This window comes from Poecile atricapillus, chromosome Z (assembly GCF_030490865.1).
Source record: "Poecile atricapillus isolate bPoeAtr1 chromosome Z, bPoeAtr1.hap1, whole genome shotgun sequence".
Lineage (NCBI taxonomy): Eukaryota > Metazoa > Chordata > Aves > Passeriformes > Paridae > Poecile > Poecile atricapillus.
In genome coordinates this window covers 137,918,591-137,941,863 of record NC_081289.1, presented here as the reverse complement: position 1 = coordinate 137,941,863, position 23,273 = coordinate 137,918,591, and the positions used below count along the sequence as shown (strand labels likewise).

At 42.6% G+C, this 23,273-nt stretch overlaps 2 protein-coding genes across 4 annotated transcripts in view; one reads left to right on the top strand and one right to left on the bottom strand.

Annotated features, from left to right (window-relative positions):
• Positions 1-6,606, bottom strand: part of FAM219A (family with sequence similarity 219 member A) — a 96,432-nt gene extending 89,826 nt beyond the window's left edge. For 2 of the 3 annotated variants that reach the window (XM_058864891.1, XM_058864893.1), the window contains exon 1: positions 6,365-6,606. In XM_058864891.1, the coding sequence (XP_058720874.1) occupies positions 6,365-6,424 (60 nt within the window). In that variant the 5' untranslated portion in view covers positions 6,425-6,606. The remainder of the gene's footprint in view (positions 1-6,364) is intronic. The other variant, XM_058864894.1, reaches the window with a different exon arrangement.
• A 493-nt stretch (positions 6,607-7,099) lies between these two features.
• DNAI1 (dynein axonemal intermediate chain 1) overlaps positions 7,100-23,273 on the top strand; it is a 141,296-nt gene continuing 125,122 nt past the window's right edge. The window contains exons 1-4 of the mRNA XM_058826171.1: positions 7,100-7,199; positions 20,127-20,189; positions 22,027-22,116; positions 23,024-23,104. Coding sequence (XP_058682154.1) covers positions 7,167-7,199; positions 20,127-20,189; positions 22,027-22,116; positions 23,024-23,104 — 267 coding nt within the window. The 5' untranslated portion in view covers positions 7,100-7,166. The remainder of the gene's footprint in view (positions 7,200-20,126; positions 20,190-22,026; positions 22,117-23,023; positions 23,105-23,273) is intronic.

Here is a 23,273-nt window from a genome sequence, read left to right as displayed (position 1 = left end):
CCTTTCTTTTTGCCTTAGCTACATTTAGTTTTCTGTTCTTCAGTTTTTCCTTGTTTTACAGAGAGATCTTAGCATGCAGCACAACTTTCTTAAGATGCGATAAGCAGTATTTTGTGGAAATAAAGAATACAGATTTTATAAGCATGAAAAGCACTCATACACTCTGCTGACTAAAACTACAGTTTGTTTTTTAAAAATGAAGTATCTAGTAGAAAATATCACTTATTTTTATTCTCTTCCAATGTTAAAAAGCAAAGCTGTACAGAAATGAATCTTCTGTACCTTCGAAATTTCTGAAAATTTTACACTTTCAGGACTGGTGCAGATTTGGCATCTCAGCTGAAAAGCCAGCAGTATCACTGTAGGATTTGGCTGAACAAAATCCTTAGTTTGGCTGTCATCATCAAAACTAGAGCTACCAGCCTGAGGCCCCTGCTGGCAAGGAATCAGGCCAGGCACAATGCTTCAGATTGAGATATGGGAACCACCAGCCCAATTTCTCTGGAAAGAGCTCCCATTTTTCAATGTGGGCTGAAAACTGAGAAACTGAAATACTGCATTCCTGCTGTTTTCAGAAAGTGTGCCAAAGTCTTAGAAGTTTGTGTCAAAGCTCCACTGAAGCTGCTGCACTTTGATATATGTGCTCTTAGGAAAAGTGGCACCAATGCCATGTAAGCAAAAGCACTTTTACTCTACTTTCATTTTTGTGCTAAGAACAGAAACTGCCTGTGTTGGTTTATGGGAGCAAGGTGTGATCCAACACTGTCACCTGTCAGTTTGCCATCACATGCCAGCCAGGGCTTGGTGTATGCTAGAGGTATGGGCTCGGGAGGCATCCATGTTCCAGCAGACTCAAAATACAACCCCACTACACTGTGCTCAGTACATTTCATTTTAACAAATATAGTCAGGGTTTGGCAAGTGTCTAGGTAAGAATCCAAAACACAGATTTAAAAATCACAGGGAGAGTGTGCGGTAGGATTCCGGTGCTGAAGAAAAGATGGCTCTACACACAACTTCAGGGTCAGCCATTCTTATTTCAAAGGGAATTTTACTTCTTTTTCGTCCACAGCATCCTCACTGTGCAAATTTCCCTTCATCTCTCTCTCCCCTTAAAATCTACCACTGTAATAATAATTTTCTGTTAGGAAACCTTCCCAGCAAAAATCTTGGGAGAAATCAAATCATCACAACAAATGTACCACCACCAACAGACCGGGAAAGATTGACTAGTTGGAAGTTAAGACATCAAATACCAACTCCATCGGCCAAGAGAGCTATCTACCAGGTGTAAGTGCCCCAGGAAAAATGAATTTCAGGCCCCATCACATCCCTGCAAACCCTGAATCAATTTTATGTGGAAACAACCCACTACTCAGCAGCTAAGGAAGAGAGACCTTTCTGTGAGTGCAGAAGGATCACAGGTCAACTTGGAAATTAACAGAATCTAAGCAGAACAGAGTTCCTGCAGTTGAGCTTGCTTCATGTTGATAAGGATGAGGTGACACTAACCATTAGGAGAAAACAAAACACCCTGTAAATTAGTTTATATTAATTTGAAAAGGCAGACATTTTTAGAATAGAAACCAAATGTGACCAATGTACAAGAATAGAAATGTGGATCTATTTTCATGGATAGGCACGACATAAATGTGACCAAGATCCAGTTACCTGCCTTCTCTTCCAGGATGAAAATGTACACAATTGTACCACAATATCAAAATATGCAATGTAATGTGTCTCTCCAAGATTTGAAACACTGGGCCACATCCCATCTGACAAATGGATGATGCTTAACCAGGTTAAAGCAGGTTACCAGGTACTGTATGCTATCTTGTCCATCTGCACATAGCAACTCTGTCTCATTTAGTCTTGTGCTGAACCTCTCTTTCGAGTCTGCATCAGTTACCCAGCAGTTCTCAAAACACATTTGTAGAGATCACACAGAGTGACCAGTCAAGCCAGCTTGCCTGACTTCACAATGCTTATCCAAACAAGCTGGAAAGAGGAGGAAAATTACTGCCCACCTTATTAATTTCACATCACTGCATCCAATGTGAAGTGCTGGAAGGCACATATGACAGACCTGGCCAACATGTAACCTGCAGGCCAAATGCTTCTTGGCTCTGCAACTGACTTGTTATCAGCAGAGAGAAACTTGCAGCGACCAGAGATCCTGGAAGACTTTGTTCAGCCTGTACTTGTTGGGTGCTGCCCTTAGCCTTGCAATGGGACACCAGTGCAGACCTTGGTGGGACAAGGCTGTAAAAAAGACAATGTTCCCTAACCAGACACATCTGATCTTTAAAGAACTCAGTTTGCAAAAAGCTATGCCAGGTTCTCTGTCCCTGCTCTGTAAATAAAGCACTGGTTATTGTCAGGATGTACAATCAGTAGACACCAAACATTAATGCACTATCACCCCTGACAGACAGCTGATCAATGAATGGTGCAAGTATCAGCGATGGGTCTGAAGGGCAGAAAGGTTTCAGTCTGCTTTCTAAGAAAAATATAGCTGCTACACGCTGAAGAGAAGCCAATCTTTTTATTTTGAAGATAGGCAAACCAGAAGGCCTGTCAGATGGTTTCCAGGCAGATCAGCAGCAGTTGTCCTGGAGTTCAGTATAAAGCCATCAAAAGCTAAGATGACACTTTATCCATGCAGATGAACAGATATTCAAAAAGTATGCATGCTGGTCAACAACACAAAGTTCAGGATTTTGAGCAAAGCCTAGCTTCATAATCGTCATTTCAGAATCTGTCACACACTGGCCAACACTCAGAGAGAACAGTGCTTTCCTGGGATGCCCTGTTCCTGCTGGAACAGGATGAGAAAATATTTCATCTAGTGTATGCCCTATAAATCAAGCAAGGTACCTTCTTTGTTTGCTTTTTAGCAGGGAATAATGTTTAGAAACTTTTTTTTAATATATAGCTTCAGTGGCAAGTCACAATGACTTTTAGCTAGCACGTGAAAAACAGAATTTGCTTCAGCTTTCTGGATGTGGAGAAGAATTACAGTCACATCTCTCCTTGAGACCATTGGAACTGAAAACTTTTCAACTGGGAAGAAGACAGTAAGTCCTGAGATGATAAGGTTATTCTGTACTTTTGTGCTGATTTTGACAGGGATAAAGTTCATTTTCTTCACAGTAGCTATGTTTTGGATTTGTGCTGAAAACTGTTGATAACACAGGGATGTTTTGGTTATTGCTGGGCAGCACTTGCAGTATCAAAGCCTTTTCTGTTTCTCATCTAACTCCACCAGCCAGGAGCCTGGGGGTGCACAAGAGGCTGGGCAGGCACACGGATGGGACAGCTGACCCCAACTGACCACAGGGATATTCCATACCATATGCTCAACATATAAAACTGGGGGAGAAGAAGGACAAGGGGGAATGTTGGGATTGATGGTATTTGTCTTTCCAAGTATTCATGAAGCATAATGGTGCCCTCCCTTTTTCTCTGGGCATGGCTGAACACCTACCTGCCCAAAGGAAATGGTGGATGAATTCCTTGTTTTGCTTTGCTTGTGTGCATGGTTTGGTTTTACTTATTAAACTGTTTCATCTCAACCCACAAGTTTTCTCACTTTCACTTGTCTGATTCTCTCCCCCATCCTGATGTGGGAGGGAAGTGAGCAAGCAAGCGGCTGTGAGTGATTTATTTGTTAACTGAGTTTAAACCACAACCTTAAAAGTACAGAATGGGAGGGTGAGTGACAGACAAATGGTAATTGTAATGGCACAAAGCAGTAGTATTGGCCAGAACTGTATTACCGAAGCAAAGGAATATGATAAACCACAGACTTGCAAGGATTCTTGCAAGTATCCAGTCCCTATCTGCAAAGTACAGACCAGGAGCTACAAAGCAGAGGAAACCACCAGAAATGCTACACCAACCTGCTGCATCCCACTTCTGAGACCATGGTCTACATTTCCATGACTGTGGAAAAAATCCTATACACCCAGTAACAGCAATTGTGTGTACAGACCTGCAAACACTCAAGACTCCCAAAACCACAAGGTTTCACTATGAGCTCTAGTAGTTAGAGAAGAACTGAAACTCTGAAGCACAGATTCAGAGTATTGTTTTAATGGAAGTGTTAAAGCCCTTTGTGAAAATTTTCTAATTCTTCCCTGTTGAAGGAAACTGTTTCCTAAGCTTACTATCACTGCTGACCAATCCACTGTCCTATCCTGAGACAACTGGGCTCCACCAGAGAAGCTCTTTGGATTCTGCCAGGTTCATGTCCGTGCAAACATGCATCTGCAAATTCCACTCTTCCACTATTATCATGGAGTTCCTAGAAACACTTATAAGCATTGTTTTGCCTGGCAACACCTTTTTCAAACTTGCTACTTTCACTACTATGACTGCAATAAAACAAATAAAGACATCCATTCTTGTTACATTTGTTGCGTCCTCCATATAAAAGCACTAACAATAAGTAAGGATAGCAACAAGCCCATATCAGCTACTATAGAGTTTTTGCCCCATAACAAAGCCAAAGAAACAACTAACAACAAACAAACAAACACCACCAACAACAACAAAAAACAAAAACAACCTCCCCAAAAAACCAACCAAAACCCCCCAAAAAACCCCAAGAAACAACAACAAAAAAACCCTCACAAACAAAAGAACACTAAAACAACCAAACCCAGAACACAACCCAAACTAAGCGTATTTTCAGAATTTATCAACACTCCCACAATAGGAGAAATGTTTTTCTTGCCACTTGAGGGATAATTTGAGTGTAGACTTGTAGAGCTTTTCTGTTCTCAAGACAGAGTGTTCTTACAAACACTAGCTGCCACAAGGAACTGAGGCTGTTTTTACATCAACTCTAAATAACGTATGGTTTGATATATTAGAAATTTCAGAAGTGGTTCAGTGCTAGCATAAACCTGGCAACACCCTATCCTCACCTGCTGCCAAAAAGAACTGTGCAAGTATTTCATTAAAGTTCTTTCCACCTTCCCAAACAATTCATATGCCTGTCTCACACAATCAGATGCCGAGATGGGAATTGCTTACTCCAGGTGCCAAAAGGAATCAACACCTTGAGCAAGTGAGCCCGTTATCCAGGCTTTCGCTTTAATGCCAAGATGAACTGCACTTCAGCAGGTCCCAGGTTACTAATAACACACCTCCAGGCAGAGACTGAGGAACACAGGAGTAAAGGGAGGGAAACACACTAGAGGAACCTCTTCTAGGTAGAAAACAGAAATGGTAAACACATTGAAGAGTTCTGTGGCAGGCAGATGGGGCACAACACATACACAAACAAGCCTGTGGCATTGGACCAATGCAGCTACATGCTCATTGCACTACTTGATGATGGTCCAGCATCTCCCCTGGCTGCCAGCCAGGTGGGCTCCCTTTGTAACTCATTTCAGAAGCTACCAAAAGCCCAGAACCACTCGACCTGCCCACTTACATATCTGCAAAGCCCTGTGAGCCTGCAGACTTCCTTCTCTGCAAAGATTCTCCAGGGTTCCATGTAGCAGTGTAACCATTATGTCAGACTCATTAATTGAGTATAATTGTGTCTACGATGTGAAAAACACATATCCTGATATGAAGAACACATGCTGTTGCTCGGCGTCAAACCCTCACAGACTGCCTTCCTTACACAAATACTTGTGTGAGTAAAGCTAATTTGACAGAGATGTTTCTTTGCAGAACACCTGGACTTTACACAAGACGAGCATCTCCTCGCAGCTTAGTGTCGAGAGCAGCTATAAAACCACCCTCGGAGAAGGTCCTGCGGCTTCACAGCCCGTGTAACTTCCCACCCACCCCGTGCAGTTCTGCTGTCCCCGGGGAGCATCGCTCCCCGCAGCACCCAGCCCGGGCTGGGCACAAACACCGCCCCACTGATTCCCCCTTAGACCTCACCTATCTTGTAAAAGTCAATTAAAAGCCCATCCGTCCTCAGCGCCTCCAACCGGGCTCCCACCCAGTCCCTCTGCCGCTTCCCCCTCGACCCCGGGCCATTCCCGTGCCCGGCGCCGGGAGAACGCCCCGGGATGCTCCAAGAGGAGCGGCATTTCCATCGTGGCAGGAGCGGAGACGCCCGCCCGCCCCCGCCCGCTTCTGCTACCGACTGCTCCGGGGGAGGAGGAGGACGAGGAGAAGAGGACGGGGGAGGGGGCAGGATAAGAGGATGGCCCGGGATGACACAGCAGCGGCCCCGGGCCCGCCGGGGATGGCGGCGGCAGTGCCCAGGACACCCCGTTATATAACGGCGGCAGCGCCGCGCCCGCAGCGCCGACACCCGGGGGCATGTGCGCGACCCCCTCGGCACCGGGGTCATTTCAACCGGGGCACAGCGCGGCCCCGCCCGCCCGCCCCTCACCAGCGGCTGCATCTCGGCGCGCACGGCGGGCACCTGGAACCGGTCTATCTCCTCCATCATCTTGGCGGCGGCGCCGAGCGCGGCGGGCGGAGCGCGGAGAGCAGGGCGGGCGGACGCGGGCGGCTCCTCAGGCGCCGAGAGAGGACAGCGACAGCGACAATGACAACGACACCGCCCGCGGCTGCGGCTGCCTCATCGCCGCCGCCGCCGTGACTCAGCCGCGCCGCTTCCGGGTCCGGCCACCGCCCCGCCTCTATCTGAATATTCATGAAGGGCGGGGCGACCATTCCTCGCTCGGGGCCCGGATGCTGGGTTCCGCTGCCCCGCCTTTTTGAATATTCATGATGGGCGGGAACGCTGTCATCGGTGACCGAACGGTGGTCTCCGTGCCGCCCCGCCTTCTTTTGAATATTCATTTGAGGGCGTGACTACTACAACTAGTTTTGTGCCCGATCACTCCGTTTCCCGAGGCCTGCCCCTCCATTAACTATTCATGAAGCAGAAGGGGCTTCGATCGTCATGTCGAGGCCCAGCTGCTCCGTTCCCCGTGACCCCGCCCTTAATTTGAATATTCATAAGGAGGCGGTGCCCGCTGTCACTCTCTCTGGGCAGCGGCGCTCTGTTCGCAGAGGCAGGAGGGATGTACCATTCCCTCCCTCGAGGGGGGACCGGGGGGGTTGGGAGAAATGGCCGGGGCCATCGCGGCTTCCGGCGCGTTGCCATGGGTGCCGCCATCAACTTCCGGCGTGCCGGGTGGGCGCGCGATTGTGGCGAGGGGTGGCCGCTGCCGTAAGGGACGGCCATGCCCCCCAAGGCGGCCGACAAGCGCCGGCAGGTAAGGGCTCGCCGCACTCCCGTGGTGGCAGCGCCGTGGGGACGTCACCACATGCGCCGTGACATCACACCCGAATGGCGTCACTGCGGCTCCTTGCGGGAGGCGGTGGCCCACCAGAGAGAACGTCGCCGTGCAGCCCCGCTGTGACCCTGTTGCCTCCTGCTCTGAGCTCTATCCTTGGTGTGACACCAGCGGTGTCACCGTTCCCCAAACCGCCCCCTTTGGCGTCACAGCGTGTACGCAGATCTTTCCCTCGGTGTTCCCAGAATCGTTAGGGTTGTAAGGGACCCCCCCTGCCAAGGCAGGGCCACCTGGAGCAGGTGACTCAGTAAGACATCCACGTGGTGTTTGACTATCTCCAGAGAGGAGACTCCAGCACCTTCCTAGGCAGCTGTTCCAGTGCTCTGCCACCCTCAACGTAAAGTTCTTCCTTAAGCTGAGATGGAGCGTCTTGTATTTTAATTTATGGACACTGCTCCTTGTCCTGTCACTGGGTACCACTGAAGAGAATCTGGCACAGTCCCCGTGGCACATTTATATGCATTAATGAGATCCCCTCTTAGTCTTCTCCAGGTCGAACAGGGCCAGAAGTGCTTGAGAACATGCAGTGTCTACTCATAAAACTGATATTTTGGATCCCAAATAATCTTCGTGGCCTCTGCCGGACCGTCTCCACTAGCTCTTTGTTTTGTGCTGAGGAGCCCAGAACAGGACACAGCACTCCAGATGTGGCCTCAGCTAGGGCCCAGTGGAGGTGTGGGACCACCTCCCTTGACCTGCTGGCCATACCCTTCCCAATGCAGCACAGGACATCATTGGCAGCAGGGGCACACTGTGGGCTCATAGTCGCCTTGTCACCTGCCAAAACACCCAGGTCCTACTAACCAGAGCTGAGGGGTTGAAGTGAGAACTAGAGTTGCCCCACAGAGCTGTAACCCACGGGGCTGGGCGTGGCAGTGGAGTCATCACAGCCTCTCTTAGCCTTGTTGAGTCCTGGCTGCATCATATTGTGTCACCCTCTCCCTTCAGCCGCCTGTGATGGCCTGAGAGTTCTGTGGCATTTCACAGAATTCTGTGGCATTACACAGCTGTTCAAACCAGCCTGTCCCAAATCTGCAGCATCCCTTACTCTGTCACCACCATGTTCAATCCTGTTAGACTACAAAGTCCTCAGACATTGTTGTCAGGCCATTTCATATTGTTTCCAGTATACAACACCCCTTCCAAAGCAGGTTCTAATGCACTCAAGGTATCTCCAGCCTGCCCAAGGATCTCTGAGACACACTGAGCAGACAAGATAAAATCCTTTTTCTTACAAAATTTTTAAAAAATCTTTTAGTTATACCCACCTGTAAGTTTTGTCTCTTTCCTTTTGCTTTGCTATTTGGTCTTTTCTCAGCTCAAGCAATGAAGAGGAGTCATTTGCTACCCTTCCTGGCCCTAACCCTAGAGTGCTGTGGGGTCTCTGTGAGCCCTTCTTTGGGCTCTGTGTGGACATGTCTGCATGCATCCTCTTTTAGAATGAAAAAATCAGATTAATTCAATTAGTGCCTGGGTCTGGTGTGCTACTGGAGTATCAAAGTGTCTGATTTAAAAGCAGATGATGGCCTGGCTGATAAAACTCTTTAAACCCTTTTGTTGATATGTTTAGATCAATCCCAGCATACTTGATGTTAGGGTTCATGGGGGGAGGGTTAGCATGTGTGTAAGCAAGAGTGAGAGGATCAGTGACATTCCTAATCCCCTAGTAAGTACTAATAAGTACCAAGATACAAACAGGTTTATAAAGTTTTCAAAGAGCAAAAACTAAGAATAAAAGCCCACATCCAGTCCTAGATAATAAAGATGTCTATGCTAAAATTGTAAAAAAAAATGAAAATTGATAATGATGAAAACTAAACTGAGCATGAAATGCTTTAATTGAATTTCAGTTTCTTCTATTTTCAGAATTTCCATATAAATATTTTCAATCCTTTTCAGTAGTCACTGTCTCAAATACTCTGAAATGGAGAGGCTTCCATTGACATGTTGTTTGGAAAACTTAATGTGCTGTAAAGGCATTCCTCTTATTTTAAAGCACTTGAAACATCATAAACTAATTAAACTCTGAGGATGTTTGTCTTTTCACATAACCTTTATCACAATAACTTAAAAGGAAATAATTTTAACTTGTCCTGTATTACATTTCCTATATTTGCCTTGTTAAATCTAATTGCTGTTTCACATCCTTTTATCTGCTAGGTTATTCTTGCAGTAGAGGAATTTTGTGGTTAACTGTGCAGCTCTGAGTCCAGAGTTTTTGCCTCATTTTCCCTGACTCAGAGTACAGATGACATCTCAATCATCTCCTTTGGGAATGTGGGAGTGAATGCCTGTGCACTCCTCACTGCCCAGCCAGGAGCTGATGTTTGATATCTACTGGGCCATAGAGGCCACTGTAAAACTAATTGGTGGGTCAAGCTTTAAATTCCAATTCTTGACAAGAATTCTTCTGTAGTATTATGCTCTTTCCCCCTGTCCCTGTGCTTTTTATTCCTCTGGTTTTTATATATTGCTTTATTCTGCTCTTGCTCTTAGGTTTTTCACTGCTGACTGCTTTCACTTTGAAAATTTTCTTCCTGAGTTTGTTCTCCAAGCTGGGATACTTACCTGTACACCTATTCCCTTTTACCATATATCACTTCCAGCACCTCCTCTGCTTTCATGACTCCATGTTTTTCACATGCTTTGTGATCAATTCTTATTTTTTTCTTCTTCTCCTTTATGTGGGGGTTGTCTGTTCTTTTGTGCCTGTCTTGTATCTACCTTCTCCTCTAACAATTTTTAGCAAGTTTCTTGCTTTATTTCACTCTTTTTTTTTTTTTTTTTTCTCCTGGATAAAGACTTCCAGCTCAGTCTCCAGCCACCAGCTGGTGGCTGAGATGGGTGAAAATATGTCAGAGTTGGGTTTATCATAAGAATTAAAGCCTGTCGTGTTCCAGATGAATTGCTTGACTTGACCAAGCCTGATTTATAAATGCCTGTAGGCTTCCATATGTTCATGTACATTAAAAAGAAATTTCAGTGTTTCAGTGTTCAAATTCTTAAAATAACGTTGTATGTCTGCATCTTTGTGCTTCCAATACAGCTTTGGAAATAACAATGCTGTATGTTCTGTACTTCAGAATAACAATAATACCACTCCTTTCGGATCTGAAATATGTTACGCACAATTGAGCTCAACAGCTTTTTGTAGGAATGTGGAATTATGGAAAGGCATAAGGCAACTTTCCTGCATCAGACTGAAAGGAATGGGTGCATCAGATTCTCAGCTTCACTGAAAAATGCTCAAGACCATGGCAAGCAGGACACTTGGAAGTGTGGTGTTGAAAACACTGACATGTTTGGCATGTGCATGGACATGCACAAAGTGTTGGGGCAGAGAACAGCACCCTATGGGTCTTGTGTGAGTCCTTGTGTGTGGTCCTGGGTAACGAGAGAAAGTGGCCAGTGATTTTGAGATGATTATTTTGAATATGTTTGACAGGTTGGAAGTGTTTGTTTCAGATTTCCATGCCTTTGCTGTGTAACTCAAGGAAAATCCTTGAGAGAGCTGAGTAGAGCATCCTGTGTAAATGTGTACCTCTGTGTCTGCACCCACCTCAAGGAGAAGCAAAATCTCATTATGGTTCCTTAGCAGACTTTGCATGCATTTGGCATTTAAAATACAAAACCAGACTGTTCAATCTTATCAGTTAGGTTAACCCCACTGCAGGAACAGATCACTTAAGCAGTGTTAGGAAAGGATCTGAATTATGGCAGAGAGGCATTTCTTGTTACCCTTGTGGTCCTGCACACCCATTGACATGGAAACAGTTTCCTTCTGTTCAACAAGTCATGAAAGAAACACATAGACCTATTCGCCAAGGACAGAAAACAATGAGACACAGTTTACTTTTTTTTGTATTTTCTTCTTTTTCTTTTTTTTCTTCCCCTGAGAAGGCTTTTAAGCTGCTTACTTGTTCTTTTACATGCATTAAAACATCCATGGAATATAAAACAAACATTCCATTTAGTGTTGCTCAGAAGACATTATAGAATGTATTGGCAAATAGCTCTTAAATTGGCATCCCTAGTGTGTGCAAATATCTGCTGCAGGGCAGGCTGGAAGTGATTTTGTTTCCATGCTGTGATTTCTTGCTCCCTTTGCCAACTGGTGGTTTACTATGGAGTTTGTTAATATTCAAAACAGGAATAAAAAGCTAGCAGGAAACTTATGAAATAGTTCTACAAGATGCTGAGCTTAGCTCTCATAATGTCTCCACCTCTTTCTTTTAGAATCCAACAAGCACATTACTACCTTACAGGTACATTTTCCCCACAGTTCTAGTTATTCTCTGTGCTGTGCTGTAGAGGAAGTGCGAATGACTGCTTTTGCTCAGGAAGATGAGCTAAACTTAACAGGAGTGGTCTGTGATTCCTCAGCCTTGTAACCTGATTGTATTATGGTGACAGCTGGCATGGGGAGCAGAAAGGCTGCAGGAAAGTCTCTTTAATGATACTAAAAAAATATAGTCTGGGTTTGTCGATGAGTGTTTCATTAATATGTAATCAATTTTCAGCTCTTGGAAAATCTGCTTAATATGAACTGGCACTTCAGCTTGTCAGAGTGCCCAACCTGCATCATCCCTGCTACTGAGTTCTCTGGTATTTGAGGCTGGATCTGTGAGTCCAGGTCTTCTTGTCCACCCTTAGGCTTTGAGTGTAAGGAGAAATTTTACGTTTCTCAGTGAGTCACTGAGTAGTGGTGTCTGACTTCTCACCATACGGCAACTCATTACAAGAACTAGTCTGAAAAGGACAGTTTAATCTGGCAGTATGGAAGAAGAAAACACCAGTCAGTAAAGGCTGTAGTGACAACCCTTATCCTGGATGGCAACACAGCACATGTGCTAATAATCATTACATTTTCTGTTTGGATAGACAGGGTCGGCCATTGGTCTGAACCTGAGGAATTGACACATTTTTCCTGGAGGATTTCTGTCCTCACTAATTCAGGATTCAGCCTGGTTATAAATGAACGCTGTCTCTTGAGAGTAAATCTCTGCTTCCTAGGTCACCAGGATGATTTATTTACCAGCAGAATTACCACTGACAAGTCAGAGGATTTGTGCAGCAAATGATAAAATAGTTGAAAAGTAGAGCTCTAGAAAAAAATCAGAAGGAAATAGACATGGAATAAACTTCAGGGCTTGGAATAGACTTGAAATAAACTTGCTATTTAGTCAAGAATACCAAATAGCAATAACTACTGATAGTCCTGTTTTGTATAAATTCAGTTAATAAGTCTCAGATCAGCAATTAATGATTGTCCTGTCACCAATGAAAGGGAGAGTGATGTGGGAAAAAATGTGGATAGAGTAAACAAGAAGAACAAGACTTGAATGTACTGAGTGTGATTTTTAAATTTTCTTCATTGCAGGGTAATCAGGTAACATTACTAGGGAGTTTAGGGCAAAACTTCTACTAAGCACTGCAAGTCTTTGATGGTTGCCTTTGCCATCTTTTTCTTTTTGGATGCAGAAATATGATATCTCTTTTGGAATGCCAGCCTTGTAGGGCTTTCTTTTGAAACTTTTTTTTTTTCTAACTTACAGCAATGGTCTTTAGAAAATAGCCAGTAGTTTCTTCTTATTTTTGTTTTCCTATTTTGACTACAGAAAAATTAAATGTGCATTACCCAGACATCCTACCCAAAATACAATTGGAAATACTTGTTGGATAGCTGAGCAGCAGGAAGACTCCCTGCTTAAGGACTTGATTTTGCAGCTATTTGTACCTCTCAGTGGCTTGTTTGCAATAGAGGGAGCTGTGAGAAGGGAAAGGAATATTAAATAGCATTTAAAACATCGCTTTTCATCTATTTCCTCTTTTCATTTTTATCATCCTGTTGGATTGTGGTATCTTTGCTGTAGTCTATTTGTAATAATTTGTCTTGTAGCATAGTAGATGTCTGGCCCAGGGATGAATTCCTAGGTGCTGCTATCATACACACTCTGGAAGAAGGATCCAGAAAGAAACAGTCACTTGGGTCTTCTGTAGCCATCATTTAAGTACTCTGACTGTTACAGGTTTCTAATATGTATTAGCTGTTGGAAGTGTGGCAATCTGTTTATTTAATGTGAGACAGTCATCAGAGTAAAGCATTATTAGCCTCCGTTAGTTCTGACTCTGTCATTTTTCTCTGGAGCACTTGAGCATCTCCTGGAGTGGTCAGAGTTACGATGGTCACCTGGAGGTGAAAAATACCTCCTGCCTGTTCCTTAGTTCCCTAGCAACCATGTCTCCTTTATTTTTTTTCCTAATATAAATTCCTCATGATTATTCTCAGTCCTCTTCTTGTTAATTAATATTATTATTAAAGCCAGGGATAGGAGCACATTTATTAGGAAGATTTAGGAAGATGATTTTTTTTTTCCCCTGTAGCAAAAATGTCTTTAGTTTATCTAGAATTTGATAAATGTAACTATTTTAATTGAATAGTTACATTCAATATTATAACTATTACCCACCACTCTAGATGCTGAACAATGTAAACCGATAATCAATAGCAGCATAACCTGGGAGGACTGAAGTGAGGCAGGAAACCTACAAAAAACAGTGTGACTATGGAATTAAGCTGTGTATCATAATGCCTGAGCCCAATGGGATGAAATGAATGTTTCCCCGGCAACCTTAATTCTCACATTTGCTAAGTTCTGAATGCTTCTCTTTGAGATGTTAATAATAGTCTGTTAACTTTTTTTTCCTGTAGCTAATGTGATACACAAAAATGTGCTTGAATTTTAAACATGCGTATGAAGGCAAGTTATTGTAAACATCTTACTAGTGAATATATAGTCATTATGTTCATTCACAGTTATAATTTATTTTTTATTTGTATTGAAGATGTGTTTGTGAACTCTTTCCTATTGTACAAACACTATGTGATGTATTTTAGGTAGCTGTCAGAGCAGAAGGATTACATTTTTAATCATAGTTTATGGGTAATTCATTGTTACAGTAAAAAGAAGAGCGAGGAAGCAATAACAATCATTCTAAGCCATGGTGGCAGGACACAAACTACCTAGGTGGTATTGAGGACTCTTTACAGCTAATGTGTCAGAGAGAACTTTTAAGAAAAGGTATGAAAAAGGAAAGTGTGCTAGCTTTGGAAAGATTTACAGAGATCAGGAGCTTGCAAAAAAATCCAGCAAAAGAGCAAAGCAGAGATACACCAATAAAAAGGAATGCAGGGCTACCCTTTTCATCAAGCGGCACAGCAGTATTGTCTGTGCTATTACCTGAATTAGGAGACAGAGTAAAAGATTTTGTATTCTTGACTGACTTATGTTTGCTCCCCAGCTTGCTTCTTGTAATAGTTTTAAACAGATCTACTAGTTTTGATGACCTTCACCTGCTGCTAATATTGCCAAAATACTAGGATCTTATCTTTCCTCATACTTTTTTATTTTTGTGTCATCTTCCAATTTGGTTCCAAAAGTTTGAGATACTTTGGGATGCACCTTCTGCAGCATAGATGGCTGTAGCAGGAGTGATATTTGCAGAGCAAAATATGTCTTTGCTTTCTATACTGACTTCTGTAGAGTACTGAGTCAAGTGGCGTTACAATCTCTATCTTCACTTGCAAGAGTCCAGAATATTCTACAAGTAAGTCATTCAACTTTTGTTGTTGAAGTAGGCCTCTGCATTGTGAGAGATGTTTTATCTGGGCAAGAGACAAGGGTTTTGATGAACGACCCTGGAATAAGGTAAGGATCAGCTCCTTTTCAGGCTGCTCCAGGTATGGCTGTCCTAACTTTGTGGAGCAGACATGGCAGAAAGCCCCAGACCCACACTGATCTCTGTGTGCTGGCTCCCATTATCATGTCTTTGGTGTGGGCTGTGTCCATACAGTGCAGCATTTGACCAAGAATCTATATGATAACAAAGTAGTTCTAAAGCATAACTGTTCATCTTGGATGGTGGTTGGAGCTTCTTTAGTTCAAAATACCAGACATAATAAGAATAATTTTATGTCCTGTCAGTCATGTGCTTGCTCCCTGCTGTAGGGAACTACTTTGCTTAGTTCCAGGGAGCCCCAAAGAGACCTGTCATAGTCAGCAAGAAGCGGCTGGCAGAAAAGCAGACATGAGGTATGGAGAACGCTGGTAAATCTCACTGACAGATGCAATGTAACCTCTTCCTTAAACACCCTCTCCCAGTCATCTACAACAGCCGTCCTTTGATAAAGGTTAAAAACATGCATAGGGTCAAAGTTGAGACATTCACAGCCTGGTTCTGTATTTTGGAATAGTCTGTAAACTTTGTTGCACTCAAAGTCTTGTTTATGGGAAAAGAGAAGGAACAACTTATAAAACTAGAAGTTTCCTGTCAGTGTGACTGAAATTTTAGTCAAAAACATTATCATAAGTCCAGATGTATTCATTAAATAAAATAAGAAATACTTCTGTGCAAAAAAAATTTAAAATATTAGTAATGATACTGTGATTAAAAGTGTTGCATGAAAACTTCCCAATTTCTAAGTCTTTTCTGGTATTGTCCTCACCCTTCTTCCAGTGCTCTGATTCCTAAGGTTGATGGTTTGATTTTGCTGTTGGTGGTGGTATTGGTGGGGATGTTATGAGTTGTCAGCAACCAGAGACCTTCATTGGGGAGGATAAGATGTCCATTTTGATGGTTTCTTATTCATCTGGAATTTCTTTTATATGTTAGCTAATATATTTTTACATTTCCCTTTTTCCATTGGTTTGGTGCTCCACATTACACCTGATACTACTGCATATGTTGCTTTTTCAGTGTGCTAGATATTATTTTTTTATCTTCTTCGCTACCCCTAAGCCAGATTTTCCTCAGTTCACCTGTCTGCAGATCTGCAATTCTCTAACTGGCCAGTGGTTAGATGCTTACAGCTGTGGGGTCTGTGATGTCAAGTATGCCTTATCACCCACTGCCTGTACTCCTCTGTGCCATATCCTGAGTCTCCTCAGGGTCTCTCCATCATACCAGGCCTGTACTGCATCATTAAATACCAATTGTAAAACCATGATCCTGTACAAAGACAAGGGAATAGAGACAACTTGCCACAGTTACCTGTCTGATTAGAAAAATGTTCATGCTCTACTCCACAATTCTACTCTACTCTTCCTTATGGTATGGGAAACAGATCAGGTGTAGTGGTTCAGATTTGCCAATTTGAGTTTCCCAGCCAATGCGCCAAATAATGTGGTGGGTTTAGCACTGGCTAAAATCACCAGTGCACTTACTCATTTCTTGCTGTGAGATATGGATTAGGAGAAGGGCAAAGCAGGCTTAAAACTTAAAAAGTATAAAGAAACTTTATTAAAAGGACTACAAGAATAAGAAGCATCAGAATAAAACTTCCAGAACACCTTTCCTCTCCCTGCCCAACTTTTTCCTTTCCTAACTGACCATGTAGAGACAAAACCTGGGATGTTAAAGCAGTACCAACTATACAATAGTATTTCATCAGTTCTTGTAGGGAGAGGAATTTTCTCTTGCCATGCCATGGAGACTTCTCTACAAGAAAGTTTTCTTGTGGCTTTTCATTTCCACAAATAGCAGCTGCCCAGGAAAAGTTCTGCATCACGAAATCCCTCCCATTTTCACAGCCCTCCTAGAGGTGTGTCCATGGGCCATGAACTCATGGGGTATTATTTTAAGGATGAGTTGTTCAAAGGCTAAGGTTCTCTTCATCTGTCTCTGTGATCATCTCCGGGAACAGAGGTTTTCTTCTTTTCTCCCTGGGGGCAAAGGGCCTTCATCACTCTCATCTCTCTCTCTGTTCAAGCTTCTCATAGGACCACAGCTGCTCCAACATCTGCTTGGCTTCATCAATGGACGCCTCTGCTCACATCTACAGTTTGAATACTTCATCCTCCATACTTTTCTCATGAATTAAAGGAGATATTTCAGCATATCATTGTCTATCTCCATGGCCCTACCAAAAGAATATTTCAGCCCTATTCAGCATCTCCTCATTCTCCTTCCATCTGAAGTTTGATTCTTTCTTTACTGACCTTGGTATTTTCATGTTGTCTTTCTACATGTCGTCACTCTGTCTTTTTCTCTCCCTGGAGAGAGGAACAAGGTCAGCGGGTCTCATCTATGTAGCGAAAGGGTTAAATCTCTTTCCCAGTAGCCACAGCAGTCACGGTGTTGGATTTCAGGCCACGCTGGGTCCCGCTGGGTCCCTCGCTCTATCCGGCAGCCACTGGCAGGGTGGGCTCGGCCTGGAGCCGTCCGTGCGGGCCAGGGGGAGGGGGTTTTGGTGAGATGTCAGCAGCCATAGCCCAGCCTAGCCTGGGGCTGGACTCCACAGCTTCCATCCCCCGCCTGGGAGCTGCTGGAGTCCAGGGCAGCCTCTCCGATCCAGCATAGGCTGTGGGGGAGTGGTGCCGGTCCCACCAGAGCTCCGCTACTTTTCGAGGCTGGAAGCAAAAGAGAAAGAGTTCCCGGGCTTGTGGTTTTTAAAATGTGGAATTCACAAAGGCGGATCTAATTTCTCAATAGTGCAAAATGTTGTTGGTTCTCAGAACTAGCCAGCTGTTGGCCTGTCCAAGGCACAGAGGAAGCTCCCAACAGCTTCTCGTAAAGAAATCACTTCTGTGGGTGGTTTCTTACTTCTTCCCCAAATGTCGATCAATGTGAAACCACTGCATCAGGGTTTGTACTGCTTCATTCTGGTGCACTCATAGCTCTAGCTTTTCTTTGGTCTCACTTTTGGATTTTAATACTGTTTCGGATATTTATTCACAGGTGGTTCTTTGGATTATGTTAATTGAAATCTGTGCAACCACTAAAACCAATTATCCTCAGATTGCCTTGGCAGTGCCTTTACTAATAGATGAATGCTTCTGTAGCTCCATTTACAAAGGATAATAGTAAGTAGACTGTTTCATGTTTGAAATTAAAGATTTGATTTTGATTTGGATCTGAATAAAATTCTGCCCTGAAAATCTGTTTAAGTCACATCTAATTCACACATAACAGGATCCTTGTCAGAGAGAACCCTGTTACCTATTGTCAAGCAATCACATAGGATGGACAAGTCAGCTGCATGATCCAGTCATCTCAGTAGTGGTTGTGACACGGGACCTCTTAGCTTCTCTCTTCTTATGTGGGAACATAAGGAAAATGTTATAACTTTTAGTTTCTCCACCTTTATTACAAAAATTTGTATTTCAAAATTAGGCACATTTTCTAAGCATAGAAACTGTATTGTTTTGCTCATTTTTTCGTAGCTTTTAATATGTATCGTCTGGAATAAAGATAATCCCTAATGCCTTGTTAGTAACAGCAGATTTATGTGTCTTAGCTTGCATGAAGAGAAGTAACACAGAGACACAGTCTCACATTTTTGCTGAACTTTGTTCTCCTATGCAAATATTTCTTTTTTGAATTCTTATTGTCAAGTCTTAACAAGTAACGGGGCTTGATGAACAATGCTTGGGGATTCTGGGTGAAAGTCTTTATGGCCGCTTAGTTGTTTAATACATAGCAAGTGAGTAGTGGAAGTGAATATTTAATTTTCAGAATGAAGGGGAATCATGAGGAGAGTGTAAGAATCTCTGTGGAGGCCTGTGCTCCTGAAAGTGTTCTTAAGACATATGAAAGACAAGAGGAAGACTAGATACTGTGATAGAGCTGGGCTTTCCAGAAGAAGAACTAGGAAAACCAAGTTAGTGAAACAAATGGCAGACGTCAAGCAGTGGTTCTTTGCATTACATAGTAGTTGTACTGCAGGAGTCCTTGATGTGGAAGTTGTGCATGCTGAAAGTGTGCATGGATTCCAAAATCATAATAAATTTTAAATTTTCACTGATATGAAGTAGAAAGGATAGCATTTTGAGTTCGGTTCCCTGTGGCAAGCTAAGAGGTCATTCTGGAGAGAATAGATGCCTTCTTTAGAACAGTGATGGTCGCAGATATTTGGCTAGGTGGAAATTTGATCTGAACTGAAAGGCACACTAATGTTCTTCTGAAGAAAATCAATCAGCCCATGGGAGCTTGCTCTCCCACCCCTTCATTTTCCTTCCCTCTTGTCTCGTATCCCCTTCTTTTCTGTCACAAAGTCAAACATTTTTCTAAGTAACTCCTCTGCTTCTTTCATCTGTACCATCAAATGTTATTTGTGATCCGTCCCGATACTGTTCTTGCCAAGGTTTCTAGTGTTGTTTCCTTTGTTTGATTTATCAGCTCTCTCTCGTCCTTCAGGGTTCATGATCCTGTCTGTCCCTCGGCATCTCCCCAAAAGGATCCTCTTCATTTCCTTTCCCACTTTCTGTTACATTTTTACTAAGCTTTGTCAGTGGTGTTCTGTTATTCCTTGATTCTGGGTAGGGTAGTCTCCCACTATAAGGCACCCTATAAACAACTATTTAACTGTTTTCCTTAAAGCCTGTCATAATAAATTTTCTGTGCTTTCATGTGTGCAGGGGGGTTGACAGCAGTTAATTTCCCAGCTGTTCATCAGTGTTTTCCATGATTTCTCAGTGCTCATGACTTTGTGGGTGTGGATCTATTGTCTTTGGGCTCCCTTTGCCATGCAAGCCCTTGGGACAGGAGCAACTTTTTAGTGTGTTTGACCAAGGCACTAAAATGTGTGTATGACCTTTGGGTGTATAACAGAGTAGTACAGACTAGTAGCATTGTACTAGGACAGAGCCTGGCATTTTTTTATGCTAAAAAATCGCTGTCTTGTGTTGTGAAAGTGACTGTTGTTCCTTCAGATAATTTATAGATTAGTGTGTAATACTCAGCTTTTAAAACATACCATTGGAGCAAACATCAAACTTTTATTCTGCTTTGGTTAAATTAAAAAAAAAGGTGCTTTGAAAGTTTACATTGGATGTGTTCTCATTTTAGGGCCAAGGTGGACCTTCAGGAGGAAAGCCAGGAAAAGCTGGTAAAGCTGGACGTAAAAAACGGGTAAGATTCTCAAGTCTTAAAAAATTTTATTTCCTTCTTTTAGCTTTGAGGTGCAAAAAAAGATTTAGCCTGAAAAATGAGGTTCTTTTTTATGAAGTTGGTAAAATATCAGTTGATTTAGCAGTAAGAGTTTGCTGTAAGTTTCCACTGAGAAAGGAAATACACCAACAAGTTAGGACAAAATATGTCACCTGACAGAAAGGCACAATTTGAGTAAAATGCAATATGAAAAGATTAAATAAAATGTTTGGGATGTGGATTCCAAAATACAAGCAGACTCAGACTGTGAGAAAACTGCCTGCTCAGTTTAGAAAATTCAAAGTATAGCCCATATTCACTAAACAAAGAAGTACAGGCCTTAGAGAAAAAAGCCTTAACTTCTTTGATTCACAATAATGTTTTTACTGTTGAGCAAATAAATTATTATAATAACCTGATTTAATCTACCTTCCTCTTATTTGGCTTCATTGACAGGGATGGAAGAACAATCTACATGCCTTTAAACAGGCATAATGATAAACAGCTTTTCACTTTCTTGGGATGAATCACAGTCTCATTAATTGTTCCTCTTTTCACCATTTAAAAATGGAAAGTTACTTTTAAATGAGAATCATATATAAAAATGTTAAAACCACAACAATTCTTATCTGATTCACTTGGGAAAACAGCCACTGAACTAACTGGCGTCAAATTGTGTATAATAAATGTCCTACAAGCAGGTTTTCATTTGGGGAGCATTAAATCACAAACAACTGTTCTGCAGTCATTGTCTCTTGTGCATCAGAGCGCCTGACCTTCTTTACAGCTTGCCTCATTTCAGCTCCCGTGGGGGAAGAAATAAGGCTGCAGCCTGTGACTTTCCCTGGGCTCTTGGAATATGCAAAATTCACTGTTACTTTCAGCCACTGCACATTTTGACACAGTGTTGTGCTTTTTACCTTTGTGTTGCTCTGCAGGTAGCAAAGCATTGCTGGTTCCAGCCTCTACAGTTTCAGCCATAAGCTGTACTTACACCTTGGGCTCATCCTCAGCTTTGTGTGGCTGTAAAGTTAGCAGGCCTGAGAGAACAGTATTTACAAGAATGATTGATTTATTTTAAATCAATTCATTCCACATTTTGAACTGAGGAAGAAATTAAGGGAAAACTGCCTGGAGCAGTTAAGCACTTTAATCAGCAGCTTTGTGTTCTGATAGTTTTTTTGGTAAGGACAATTAATTGAAATTCATTCCTGCAGTGATTAATTTTCTTTTTAATGACCTTATATCATGACATCAACACAACGCTAGCTCAGGGAGGGCAGCACTCTGTTGTTAGGAGAATGGAGACATACTGGCCTTTGCAAGAAATTGGTTAACATTCCTCCAGGAGCCACATCCCTGCAGCTTTGTATTTCAAACTAAATTCTAAGCGTAGCTTATAGAATAATATGTCAGGAGTAATTGCAGGTTCTTGGCTTGTGCCTTTGAGTAGTCCTTAAGTCCTATATTACCCTTGGGTATTATATGGCAAAGGAAACAGAATTGCCAACTTTTAAACTGAGATTGAAGTGAAATCACTTGAGTTTTGTTATTGGAGTTAATCCAGTTTTGTGTCAGGGCAGGAATTATCTTCAGATGCAGCTTCTCCAACCCACTGAACTCTTGCTGGCAAGTGTAGCCATATGAAAATCTTCAGATTTTGGCGTGCCATTTGTGTTCTTCTTCTCTGTTTAAAGCAAAGATGGATGGGGGAATGTTGTTTTTACTCTTTGCTCTGTGCCTCAGGAATTGCTTCTTTGGCAAGGAGCAAAACTGTCAGAGGCTTGTTGCATTATTGAGCTTGTCATTCATGTTCTAGGATGAAGGTGACTTTCCTGAAACAGGAGAGGACGGGTTGTCAGCAAGGGCTGTAGCCAGATCCCCAGATCACCTGGAGCTTCCTGAAGCTGTGAGTAAAGCCATGCCTGTCTTGTCATGAGATATGTATGAAACTCCATAAGCAGAAGTCTACCCACTGGTTTTGGAGGAAATTCTGCAAGAGTAAAACTGCAGTACTTGCTGAAGTGCAAGTGAAGTGTCTGCAGTACCAATTGAAATGGCTTCAACAGGAAAACAGAGAGAATGTGCTTTGAAACCCAATTCTGGGTTTACACCACTGTAACTGGCTGGAGCTAATCCAAAAGGGAAATGGGCCTGGGGCTTCACTCAGTTTAGGAGGACCCAGAACCAACCTGGAGCTTTTCATGTGCAATAGACAGGACAGGGAAGTGTCCTACAATTTTATTGCTATTTCTTCAGAGATTGGTTCAATAGCATTGCAATTGGTCACCCTTCCAACTGCAGTTGTTTCTCTCTTCTCACTGTCTTATAAAACTCTAGCATTGTTCCCTGTCATTAAACTAGCTGTGAAAGGGAAGCTTTATGTACATCCCCCAACTCAGGCAGTAAAAATAGTTAAGAGCAGTACTTTGGTTTTGTTCACAGTGATCAGTCCTGAAAGTACTGCTACTGAGCTTATTTATTTTTGGACAGTGTAAATTTTAAAGACACGAGTTCTCTGTCTCACCCTATAGAACGCAGCTAGCATTTTCCAAGTGCTACCTTATCTTAGATAAGAATCACAATCAAGAAAGCCCACTGAAATACTGTTATAGGAAGCAGGAAAACTGTTCTGGATTCCACTCTGAGACAGGTTGGTCCCAAGAACTGTTCTTGTGGTGGCATCACCTGCACATGAGGTATCTGTGATGAACTGAACGTTACAGAACTGAGCATAAACATGGTGATTTTTGTTGCTGTACATTGTATTAGTAGTGAAGTTTCATTTACAATACTATTTTGTTTCCATTCCAAAGGAGTTAAAAAAGGAAGTGACACGTACCTTGACAGCTAATAATCCCCATGTTCCCAGGGATATCGTCAGATTCAGCTTTAAAGTAAGTGTGACATGACCCATAGAACTGGATTTTTTTTCAATTAATTGGTTTTGTGTTTTCCTTTGGTTTATAACCACGTAAATTTTCTTTTAATATGGCTATATCTTATTACATATTTACTGCCAGTGGTTCTTAAAGGGTTTTTATAGAGGGTAAAAGTCTAAAAGCA